The sequence below is a fragment of the Cygnus olor genome, chromosome Z, assembly GCF_009769625.2.
Source record: "Cygnus olor isolate bCygOlo1 chromosome Z, bCygOlo1.pri.v2, whole genome shotgun sequence".
NCBI classification, from domain to species: Eukaryota; Metazoa; Chordata; class Aves; order Anseriformes; family Anatidae; genus Cygnus; species Cygnus olor.
Window position 1 is genome coordinate 64,680,075 of NC_049198.1, and position 12,147 is coordinate 64,692,221.

A 12,147-nucleotide genomic window follows, 5' to 3' on the forward strand; every position below is an offset into this window, starting at 1 on the left:
AAGACCCTCCTCTTTGCAAGAGCAAGGCTCTTTTCAGTGATGCCCAGTGCCCAGAAAAGAATCAATGGGCACAAACCAAAACATGAGAGGTTCCCTCTGACCATCAGGATACACTTTTTTACTGCAAGGGTGCCTGAGCACAGACTGGCACAGGTTGCCCAGAAGGGTTGTGGAGTCTCCCTCCTTGGGATCATCAAAAGCCACCTGGTCATGGTCCTGGGCATGCTGCTCTGGGTGGCCCTGCCTGAGGACCTGGACCAGATGACCTCCAGAGGTCCCTGCCAGCCTCAACTATTTTGCGATTACGTTGCTGACAAGTATAACAAGAGAACTGTCACTTCCTTTTGCCTTATATACATATTCCTTCTGCGGGAGAAGTGAGCAAATCGGGAATTTGCACACAGCCACGTAAACAAGTTTGTAAAGTACTTATATATGGAGGGCACACTTATGGGACCAGGTCTTTTAAATAATGTTTTAACCATATATACATTCCAGAGAATATTAATAATTAGATACACCTCTTTAAAGAAGCTAGTATGATCTCTAAATCAATCTAAAACTCTAAATTGTAAAACCAATCTAAAAAACAATCAAACCCCAAGTGTCTTCCAGTATTCCAACTTTTCTAAAAGTAATTCAAGAGGTACTGATGAAAATTTATAGTGTTTGCTACTACAATATATCTTAAGACAATACTTAGCCTACTATTTCTCAATGTGCACCAAGATAATACAGCAAATACATGCTAATATACAATTACTTACAGAATACAGAAGGAAATAAATGAAAGACTCGCGCAGCCATCTACTACACTCATAATCTTATGAATCACCTTGTAGTGTCTTACAGGGAGATCACAAGTTCTTCTTCCATTATCCCTAAATATTTTCTCTTTACGTGCCTTGTTAGCAAAAAAAAAAAAATACTGTGTTTTAGCAATTAGTTCTGTGAATTTAATCCTTTGGCTATGGAAATGCTCTCTTGAACTTCATCATTTTTCACTAAACTGCAGTCTACAGAATAAAGACTTCACAGGTTTTCCAAAACATGCTGAGAAAGTAAATTCAAGCAGTTCAAATAAACTATACCTTAGGGCATACATTCATACTTGAACTGATACTCAACTTGCCATCCAAGCTAGGAAAAGAAAGGAAAAAGGTGAAAATGATGTTTTAAGCATATGTAGAGGCAGACACATAGATTTAAACCTGCTTTCATGCTTAAAAAAAAAGAAAGTAAATGACACTATATTTTTATAGTTGCTTTTGTGCAGGCATAATTACAAATGACAGTTTAAAACTACTTTATATGGGATATAAAGCACTAGCAAAGTGTAATTCCGTTACATGAGATGGTGGTGAAGGCACAAAGAGTCTCCAAAGCCATAACACACACCAGAAGTATTGTATGTTGCAGGCCTCACACTAAACTACAGACATACACACACAAATGTCACCCCCAAAGGAGGTCACAGGAGGACCACAGGTGCAAAGGGTACAAGTTCTGGCATACCTAGAATTGCAAATAAATTATGATCACAGCTGTTTGTGCTAGATTCTTGTATTTTGAAAACCCAACAGCAAAATATAGATCACTGCGCAGTTTGTCTCAAGAAAATTCTTGGACAGCAGCTTGGTACAGTACTTTCAGAATTACCTTCCATTCTGCGTGAACATGTTGTATTCTGAAAAATTAACCTTATAAGCTCTTATAATTTCACTTTGTTTTCAAATTGCTCACTTCCCTCAAATGGAAAGTCAGTCTTACCTATATAATCAGTGTACCTCTAATCATTTAACCTCTGGGACTTGTATGCTTGGCATTGGTAAATATCATTTCAAAAAAAACAGAAGCCAAGAATATTATGTGCAACTCTTCTTTTTGTGTGTGTGTGTGTACTTACAGTATCAGCCATTTTCTTATTTAGGTTCATGAATTAGTAGAATTCCGCACATAAGAAAAATCTACAAGTTGTGTGTCTAAAATTACCCAGTTTTCCAAATGATCAAGTTTAAGTACTTGGAAAAAAATCAACTCTAATGCAATCACGTATATCTTTAGAGTTTGTCACTGACGTGTCTTGTCTTCTCAAAATGTGCATTTTACACCCAAAAGTGTAAAAGCTGCAGGTATACACTATGTTCTAATTTTGTAAGTGTACCGTGTATTCCTTATCTATCAAATTTATTTTCTATGTACTTTTCACTAAACAAATCATAGAGTAACAAACTGAATCTTATACTAGCAAGATATATAGCAATAATGAAAGTAAAGCAAGAATAATTAAGTCAGTGTTCAACAGTTTTGTGGAACTATTTGATCCTGTCTGACACTGATACATTCTGTATACACACCTCCTAATGCAGCTGAAGGCTTATTAAGAATCACAGGATGTTATACCTGCTCATACATGTGTACATTTATCCCTAAAGATACAATGGAACTTCAGTGCCCTGACCACATTTATCCACTACCTAATAAGCTTGTTTTGTTTTTCAGCACCTTGTCTTGTCATGAATTTTGTATCTTAGACTTCTTGCTTTAAAACACAGCTATATAGCTTTACTCTCGTATATAAAAAAAAAAAAATTACCTTCTGAGGGGTCAAAACCCTCTGCCTGAACTTTTCAATCGTATCTTGACCTGCAGCTGCCCATGCACTGGCAAACGCTTCAGCTTTGTCTTGATCCAGGTGAATACTTTGCAGCTGTTGTTGCAGTGAAGCAGGCTTCAGATTGTGATAAACTGCCTGTTTAAAGGAAAAATAACTGCTATTGTTGAAGTGCTGTTCTACAAGTTGTGCCAGCAAAATTCTACCACAGATGGCCATCACATCCACCCAAGATTTTTACTAGCAACTCTACTGTTGATATTAACTAGCAACTTTCCTGTTCATATTAACCCTTTCACTGAGCAGACAGAGAAGTGTAACTATCCCAATTATATCTCAAAGTGCAGTATTCCAAATGAGATAGACAAACTATGAAAAATGCATATGTAGACCAGATCTCGGTACACCCCTATATTTCTCCATTGTAAATATGCTAAAGCAGCTATCACTGAAACAAATCTTGGCTTTAAAGTCAATTATGACTAGGAAAAAAGGACAGCTTTTCCAAATTACACCCATATTAGCATCGATTTTAGTGATAAACATTCTATACCACTGACTGGCCTCCACTTTAAAAACAGGACTCCACTATCCTCCCAATCACCCTCCCCCCCCAAAAAAAAAAAAAAACAAAAACACAACGCATACAGCAAAAACCATGCAGCAGCCTTATTTCTATCTGTCCACAGATCAAAAGGCTATTAAAAAATTTATGCTTTGACAGGACAAGCAGCTATTCTAAAAAAAAAAAAAAAAAAAGAGCAGCAATCAGTTGGAACATAGAAGAGTCCTCATGTAACAAGTACTACACCTGGGAATCTTCTTTGGACTGATCAGTACTTTTTTTTTTTTTAAATGCAAAAAAAGTTAAGTCCTGGGATACACAACTACCTTTTCTATCCATCTGCAATAATTATCATACTAAAGCAGTCAAATTAAATTAAGACCAGAGAATAATACAGGTAAGCTCCTGTCTGGTTGAGAAGAAATTTCAAAATTCCAGTCTGGATGTGACCAGTGTTTCTTTTAACTTCTCATGGATTCACTGTCTGTCTGTTCTCTTTTTAATACTGTGGAATATGTTAACTAAGCTAACTCACATTAAATTGACACATGCAGGAAAGGACGATTCACATCTCATGGCACACCTGATTGCCATCAGTATGCATGCCCAACGCAGACTGCACTCACTGTACTTGCATGGAATTGTATCAACAACACTGGAGCTGTCACAACCTCTAAGATAAAGTTACCTATTTAGCGTGTCATATCTTGGCATCCCACCTGAGTGGTAGCTGAGTGCCAAAGCACAGCAGAAACAGAGAACCTCCTCTGTGTACAAGTCACCTAGCTGTACAGCATGCAGTCACCTACTCATACAGGCACTAAAGCTACAGCAGTTTGTCTGCTCACCTACAAATAAGAGGAAAGACTACACCTAATTACCAGTACTTCCCTCATAGTCATACAGAGGTGGTTTCCATCATCTGTATTTACTTTGTTTAGAAATTCAACCCACAAATGCAATGAGTCCAATTCAGATTAGCAAAGTGTGCAAATTAAAGCTTTAAAATCATGCCCACAAGACATACATAATTTACTATAGATACATGTTTTCACAAATTACTTTTTAGCTTCACATCTATATTTTTAAAACCACAATCTGATAAAAAAATATATATTTAACAATTCACAATGATAAAAATGATGTACCTGTTCCAAAATGAATGATATAGTTTCAAGAACTAGATGAAGATCCTGCTTTTCCAACGAAAAAGCTATTTGAAGTTTTTCTTCTTCCTCTTCACTGAAGCTACTTTCAGCCTGAAGCACAAAAATAGTTACTGCTGACATTCTATTTGGCTGCCATAAACACATTTGCCAAAAGAAAAGCTTTCTCCCCATTTTTATAAGCATAGTATTTGTCCTGTTTTTCTAAATGGACAAAGGAAAGCCCTTTTCCAGCAGAAAAATACAATGTAATACAATGTTTCATCTCGCTGAATATCAGACTTAACTTACACAATATTGTGTGCTTTTATCACGATCAATTTAAAAACACCACAAGAAAATGCTTTCTACTTACACTTGAGAGCTACTAAGGAAACACATATCTTTTGACTACATCAGATTGTCTCCAATAAACTTTTACAAGTAAAAATAAGAAAAGTAAGAAGTGCACTATTCCAAAGAAAACTGAAGGCAAAGCTGTTTTGTAGTTACTTATGCAGGCTTCTTCCACTCCAGACACTCCTTTTGAAAAATGCCTACGCTGTTATAGAGAAAATGAAGTCCTAATGTAAGCTGTTTTGAAAGTCAGATTTTTACAATATATAGCACACCATATTACTGAAGATTACTAAGAATGTGCTGTACTTTTAAACGCAGCAGTTATGTTTATTATACTACAGTAAATTAAAGAGTAATTTAAATGCAGATATTGTCATCTTTTCAAATGTAATTACTAATAGTTGATGCTACAAACATCAAAACACCATATTTAGACCACTTAATAAGCCAAAACTGCAAAGCTCAACAAAAAAAGCAATTGAGCTGTCAGAATAAGCAAAATGAGGCAATTACAGAAAAACTTCAGTGATTACAGAGTTTGTAGCAAGAATATCAAAATGGAAATGTTATCTGAATCATTAGAAACCTCACTGCAATATCAGCAGCATCCAAGCTAGTAATTTCGGTAGGCAGAAATTAGGAAATGAATCAAATAATCCAAACAGTCCTTACAGCCTCAGAGCTATAACCTTTAATAAGGTTTTATTTTCTGTCAACGCTACTCCTAACCTGAAACGTTTTAGTGTTTATGTGGATGCAAACCCTAATTGTGTTTGTTTTCTTATTTATTTCTAAACAAAACATAGGGAATATGCAAAACATGACACTGAAATATATATATATATATATATATATATATATATATATATATATTTGGAAGAAATCCTCAACAAAATTATTTCTGTTTTAACATTTTGCTTATGGTTCCCCCTGCAATATTTTGTGCCAAAATTAGATTTAAACTCCACTCGACTTTTTGACTATGGGGTGAAACGGACTCCTGATGTTCCTTCTGTCACGCCATTAAAGAAGTAAATGAAATCAGTAAAATAAAACAAAACCTGACAGGAAAAAGTGACAAAAACGCCCGTGTACAGTTTCTTTTCGACCTGAACCCCCCCAAGCTCTGGCCCACGGCCACAGCAGCACGGGATGAGGGCGGGCACTCGCAGCAAGGCCCGGGGGAGCGGCTCCCCACCGGAGCGGCCCCTCCTGGGGGCACAGCCCCGGCCCCGGCCCGGCCATCAGGAGCCCGCCCGCCCGCCCCGACCTTCAGGTGCAGCTTCTGCAGCAGGCGGGACAGCAGCCGCGGGAAGCGGCCCGGGTCCACGGCGTTCAGTAGCGACACGGCCCGGCGGATGCTGCGGGGAAGGAGAGGAGGAGGAGGTGAGAGGGGAGGAGGTCGGTGTCCCGCCCCGCCGACCCCGGTCCCGGTCCCGGTCCCGGTCCCGGTCCCGCCGCTACCTGTCGGTCTCCGGCACGACGGGCGCCGCCATGGCTGCCGCTGCGGCCCCGCCCCACGACGGCAGCGCGATGGGGCCAAGCGCCGCCCGGGGCGGTGCCCTGCCGGGGCTTCGCGGGCCCCGCCGATGGAAAATGGCTGAAGGCGGGATGGGGTGGGCGGTGTGGAGGTGGATAAGGCGACGGGGCACAAAGGGAGTAAATTATGGCAGGCGGGACAAGTCTGGAACTAATGGAGGAGCTTTGAGAAATGTTTTACAGATGTGCCCGCTGGACCCCTGGCTCTGTAAAGTGAGGGGATTTTAGTGATAGATCATAGAGTCATAGGATCATAAGGTTAGAAAAGACCTTCAAGACCATCTGGTTCAACCGTCACCCTGCTACCAATGTCACCCACTAAACCATGTCCTTGAGCACCAGATCCAATCTCTCCTTGAACACCCCCAAGGGACAGTGACTCCACCACCTCCCCAGGCAACCCGTTCCAGTGCCTGACTGCTCTTTCTGAGAAGAAATGTCTCCTCATTTTCAACCTGAACCTCCCCTGGTGCAACTTGAGGCCACTCCCTCTAGTCCTATCACTAGTTATCTGCAAGAAGAGGCCGATCCCCAGCTCCCCACAGCTTCCTTTCAGGTAGCTGTAGAGAGCAATAAGGTCTCCCCTGAGCCTCCTCTTCTCCAGACTAAACAACCCCAGGTCCCTCAGCCTGGGCACACTCCGGGGGCTCGATATCCTTCTTGTACTGGGGGGCCCAAAGCTAAACACAGTACTCAAGGTGCAGCCTCACCAGAGCAGAGTACAGGGGGACGATCACCTCCCTGCTCCTGCTGGCTGCACTATTCCTGATACAAGCCAGGATGCCATTGGCCTTCTTGGCCACCTGGGCACACTGCTGGCTCATGTTCAGGTGAGCATTGACCAACACCCCCAGATCCTTTTCCTCTGCACAGCTTTCCAGCCACTCCACCCTAAGCCTATAGCATTGCATGTGGTTGTTGTGGCCAAAGTGCAGGACCCAGCACTTAGCCATGTTGAACCTCATCCTGCTGGCCTCTGCCCATCAACCCATCCCCTCCAGGTCTCTCTGCAGGGCCTTCCTACCCTCCTGCAGAAGGTCAGCCGACATTTCAGCCAGGGCCTGTGCAGATAGAGGCCTCCTTAAACCATCGTCAGGACGAGAGGAGCGGCAGCCCTGGTTGTACCCAGCTGGAGCTTTGGAGAGAGAGCTCCTAGCTGAGGCCTTGTGTCCTAACTCTTACCAGAAGGTGGACCCGCAGTCTCTTAGTAAAGGCAGCAACATTTGTCATGCTATTGTTCTGGGGTGAAATGTAATTACAGTCAACTATTTCATCTGTTTTTCTTTATAGAGCACTGAAAAGGCACTATTCTTGCGATAAATTTGTTTGGCTGGAAATTAAAAATGAGTATTTCATTCCATGCTGAAATAACGTAAGTTCGTGTTCTAGGAAGTCTCCCTGGAGAGCAGAATTTTATGAACATTGTTCAGTCAAAACGAGCAGGGGCGACTGCAAGTCTAGACAATTGCTTACTTATTTAAAAAAGTTCTAGTTGATGCAGGTATGGTATGTGCTACTCAGGTTTGCTGCCAGTTCTCTGCTTTTATAAATGTATATATAAGTTGTAATATTTTAAAGTGTTCTCTTTCACGCTTTGCTGCATCAAATGAATGTTCAAAATGAGTAGCCAAACCAATAAGCATTAAAAAGTTATCTGGACAGGATCCTGAGCAACCTGTGCAACCTGGACCTGCTTCACACAGGAGGTTTGACTAGAGACCTCTGGAGGCTGATGTGATTCTGTGATCAAAGCCTCACTGACGGGAATAAGATGACTTGATTGGAAATAATAAATAATGAAGTGAACCTGATGTGGTACTCTCAAGTGCACAATTAAATGTTTTTTTCTTCATGCCTTTTTTTCTGATAGGGTAAATGGGTAGTAAATGTGTAGAAAGTAAGTAACACACAGCAATGAGTACTACAGGCTACTACCTTCCTGCCAGAAAGGCATTATTTATTCATAAAAATAAATTATAAAAAGTTATGATGACATGATGAAATGAACGATCCATTCATTTCTTGTTGCTTTGCACACATCTGTGATACATTTTTCAATGTGAATAATATTTTTTTTCACTGAGCTAGTGAAATTACCCAATTTAACATATTTTTAGAGTTTCCTTAACTATCCATACAGTTAAGACAAATTTTGGCCCCAAATGTTCCATTTAGACATGCAATTGAATGTTGTAGGGCTATTAGATTCATCTGCTCAGATCCTATGACAAAATCTTAGGCACAGTGACTGAGATTTCAGAGCATTTAACTGCCAATCAAAGTTAGGAATCTTACTGTAATAAAACTGTCTTGAAAACCTCAGGCTCACCTGCTTTGCATTTCCAGAAATTGAGATGTGTGTTCTATTTTTTCACAAATATTGAACAAACCTTTGTGTTACTTTCCTATGGTTTATTTTACAGACTTTTCTCATCACCTAACTGTTAAGCTAGAATTCATTTAGGTATCTCTATCTGACATGATCTCTTTTTAAAATACTTGTATGACTATCAGAGGTAACAGACTATATAGACCATGAAAAGGATGTAAAGTTAGGAATTACAGAATACTTTCTACGCTAGGTTATTTAAGCATTGTAATGTATTGCGTATGGTAGCTTTAAAAGTTCTTTCATTAGAGGTTTTAAAGCATAGAAAGACAAATAACCTGTCAAGAAAGGTGGGCAGTAAATATGTAGAAAGTGAGTAAAGGTTATCCAGTATTGAGGATAACAGGCTCTTGAGAGCCTACCAGTACCTCTTTTCTTTGAGTGTATAATTTTCTCTGTTTTATTGTGTCCTTTTGGTGCACTTTTAGTTCCACAGCCTGTTATTTTCAGTGTCATTCTGTTCATTTTCAGTTACCTCAGTTATTTTTCCTTATTTCCACAATTCTAAAGGTTCTTTACAAAAGTGTTTGGAACTCCTTCAGGTTATGATTTGTACAATGTCCCTGACACTTCTGACTAAATAATTGTCCTACAACTCAGTGAAAATAAAATAGTAATGTTTCACATCAATTTTTGTTTGCTACTGATTATCTCACAGGTGGCTTAAATAATTTCAGTTAGCAAACTATAAAATTGTGTGGCAGGAATTGAATGTGGACTTTTACCTAATATTAAATAGCGCAATTCTGCAAATCTTGTTGGAGAAAAAAAAATAAAATGTATTTTAAGTGTTTCAGTTAGATCATGTCTGTCAGAAGTAAATACTTCCCTGTTGCTGGCTATGACTGTTACCATTAAGAAACAATGTGCCATTCTTTCTGTGCCATTATTTGAGTTCCACTGAGTGAGTAATCTCATTAAAATCAACAGGGTTCTGCTCAAATTGAATAAGGGTGGAGGACTCTCACTTTATCAGTCCTATGTGTCAGTTTATTATATGCTATTTTTATGCTTATATGTGAACACTCACATCTAGTCATGTGAAGGGAGTAAAATTATTTGGATCATGTCGTTATTCACAACAGAAAGCAGAGCTGCACAGTCTACTTTTTAATGAAATGCAACTGTGAGCACACAGGAGATTTGGTCATGGACAATGGACTTTAATTTATTCCATTATAACATGAACAGACATGATGCTGTAAGGGAACAGCATTCATACATTTGCACCTGAGTGGAGGTGAAAGCAGGTCAGTACTTGGCATGGTCAGGCTAGTGGGTAAAATATATATTGCCCTCTACAAATAATAGGATGGAAAATCTTTCCATGGTTCATGCCAAGATTATAAATTAGAGTTAATGAAATGTAACTATGGCCTTCTAGCATATTTAAAATTGTTAGCTCAGACTTGATGTATCCTTTTCTCTAACAGAATGGAATCAAACAAAATCATCCACTGAAACATGTATAATTTATTTTAAAATGTTATAAGATTATGAAAAGCATGTTAAAGGAGAAGCTACAATCAGTATTGCTATTACTAGCTAAGAAATTCAGCAGAGCTGCAGCAACTGTAATCAATTTGGTGCAAATATTTATTTAAGGCATATTTAAATATCTAGAAAGTATCAGTCTATATTTCTTCAGTCAAGTTCTTCTGGTTTTCCCACTGAAGTCAATCAACTCTATATTCTACTTTCATTTGGATGTATATAAAGTTCTGTTGTGCTCTTATAGGAAGTATTAAAAAGATCATGGAAACTATCTGGAAAAGATTTCAAAGTACTTTTTTTAAATTTTTTATGGCTTTCTGTGTTTGCATGAATCAGAGGCTGGCAAATTATAGAGTTACTTCAACAAATCCTGGCACATACTAATGTAAGTTCAATAATGGCATGGACTCATTTTTCTCTAAATAATGCAATACAATTGAATGGCACTGTGCCAATATGCAGAAGTTCATTTGAAGGCAGGAGGAATAGTTTAGTGGTCTGAGGTTGTGACTGAAGTATCTAGATTTTCTGCAGCCACTGATCTGACATCTCCCAGGACTAACTGTCCATCATTTTAAAGCACTAAAGGTAATCCGAGTACCATTCACTTTACTGCAGTTACCTAGTATCAGGTCTCAATGCAGACGGGAATCCTGTAGCACTTCATACAAGATTTGGGAGCTTGCTTTGGGGAAAAAAAATAACCTCCATTTTCTGCCTGTTGTTTTAAATCTGTGGTAAAATCTGTTCCATTCCTAGTGTTCATTTCATTTCATGCTAGTATACATATATAACTGTAGATGAATACTCATGGAGTCTTTAAATCAGAGGAGTTATATATAAATAAAAAATAAAAGTTGGTTTTGAGAGTGCAATTCTGCATGAAGGATTTGCAAGCATTGTACAAGGAAAAGCCAGCATTATTTTGCCATGTATCAGTATGGAAACAGATGAACACACAGAAGTAATGGCCTTCCTACAGCTGTCTAGCTGTAAAGCCTTGTGTCCCAGTACTTAGTGGTGACTTTGTCCTTTGATTTGAGAGACAGTTTTAGTCTGCCTTCTTATCACAGAATCATAGAATATCCTGAGTTGGAAGGGACCCACAAGGATCATGGAAGTCCAACTCCTGTCTCTGCACAGGACCACCCAGAAATCAGACTGTATGTCTGAGAGCATTGTCCAAATGTTCCTTGAACTCTGGCATGCTCGGTGCTGTAACCACATCCCTGGGGAGCCTGTCCCAGTGTCCGACCACCCTCTGGGTGCAGAACCTTTCCCTAACACCCAGCCTGACCCTCCCCTGTCCCAGCTCCATGCCATTCCCTCAGGTCCCGTCACTGTCCCCAGAGAGCAGAGCTCAGCACCTGCCCCTCTGCTCCCCTCGTGAGGGAGCTGCAGGCCACCAGGAAGGCCTCCCCTCAGCCTGCTCTGCTCTGGGCTGAACAAAACAAGGGACCTCAGCTGTTCCTCATACGTCTTCCCCTCCAGACCCGTAACTGTCTTTGTAGCCCTCCTTTGGACACTCTCTAATAGTTTTATGTCCTTTTTATACTGTGGTGCCCAAAAACACACACAGTGCTCAAGGTGAGGCTGCACCAGCACAGAGCAGAACAGGAAAATCCCTTCCCTTGACTGGCTAGCAATGTCATGCTTGTTGCACCCCAGGGTATGGTTATCTCTTTTGGCTCTCAGGGCACACTGCTTACTCATATTCAACTTGCTTTTGACCAAAACACCCAGATCCTTCCCCAGTCTCTCATCCCCCAGTCTGTACTTACAGCCAGGTTTGTGCCGTCCCAGGTGCATCATCTGGCACTTGCTCTTGTTACACTTGGTATTGCTGGTGATTGCCCAGCTCTCTGATTTGTCAAGATACCTCTAGAAGGCCTTTCTATCCTTGATGGAGTCAACAGCTCCTCCCAATTTAGTGACACCTGCAAACTTCACTCAGTATACCTTCAAGTCCTACATCCAAGTCATTCATGAAAACATTAAGGAGAACTGGCCCTGGAATGAAGCCCTGGGGAACACATGGGCT

At 40.2% G+C, this 12,147-nt stretch overlaps 1 protein-coding gene and 1 long non-coding RNA gene across 6 annotated transcripts in view; one reads left to right on the forward strand and one right to left on the reverse strand.

Moving 5' to 3' along the window:
* Positions 1-6,271, reverse strand: part of COMMD10 (COMM domain containing 10) — a 105,614-nt gene extending 99,343 nt beyond the window's left edge. For 4 of the 5 annotated variants that reach the window (XM_040540914.1, XM_040540916.1, XM_040540917.1 and 1 more), the window contains exons 1-4: positions 6,149-6,248; positions 5,955-6,045; positions 4,328-4,438; positions 2,597-2,752 (exon numbers count right to left, since the gene is read on the reverse strand). In XM_040540914.1, coding sequence (XP_040396848.1) covers positions 2,597-2,752; positions 4,328-4,438; positions 5,955-6,045; positions 6,149-6,180 — 390 coding nt within the window. In that variant the 5' untranslated portion in view covers positions 6,181-6,248. Of the gene's footprint in view, positions 1-2,596; positions 2,753-4,327; positions 4,439-5,954; positions 6,046-6,148 lie in introns of all 5 variants that reach the window. The other variant, XM_040540919.1, reaches the window with a different exon arrangement.
* Positions 6,225-12,147, forward strand: part of LOC121061694 — a 52,395-nt gene continuing 46,472 nt past the window's right edge. The window contains exon 1 of the long non-coding RNA XR_005815219.1: positions 6,225-6,315. This is a non-coding gene — a long non-coding RNA (uncharacterized LOC121061694). The remainder of the gene's footprint in view (positions 6,316-12,147) is intronic.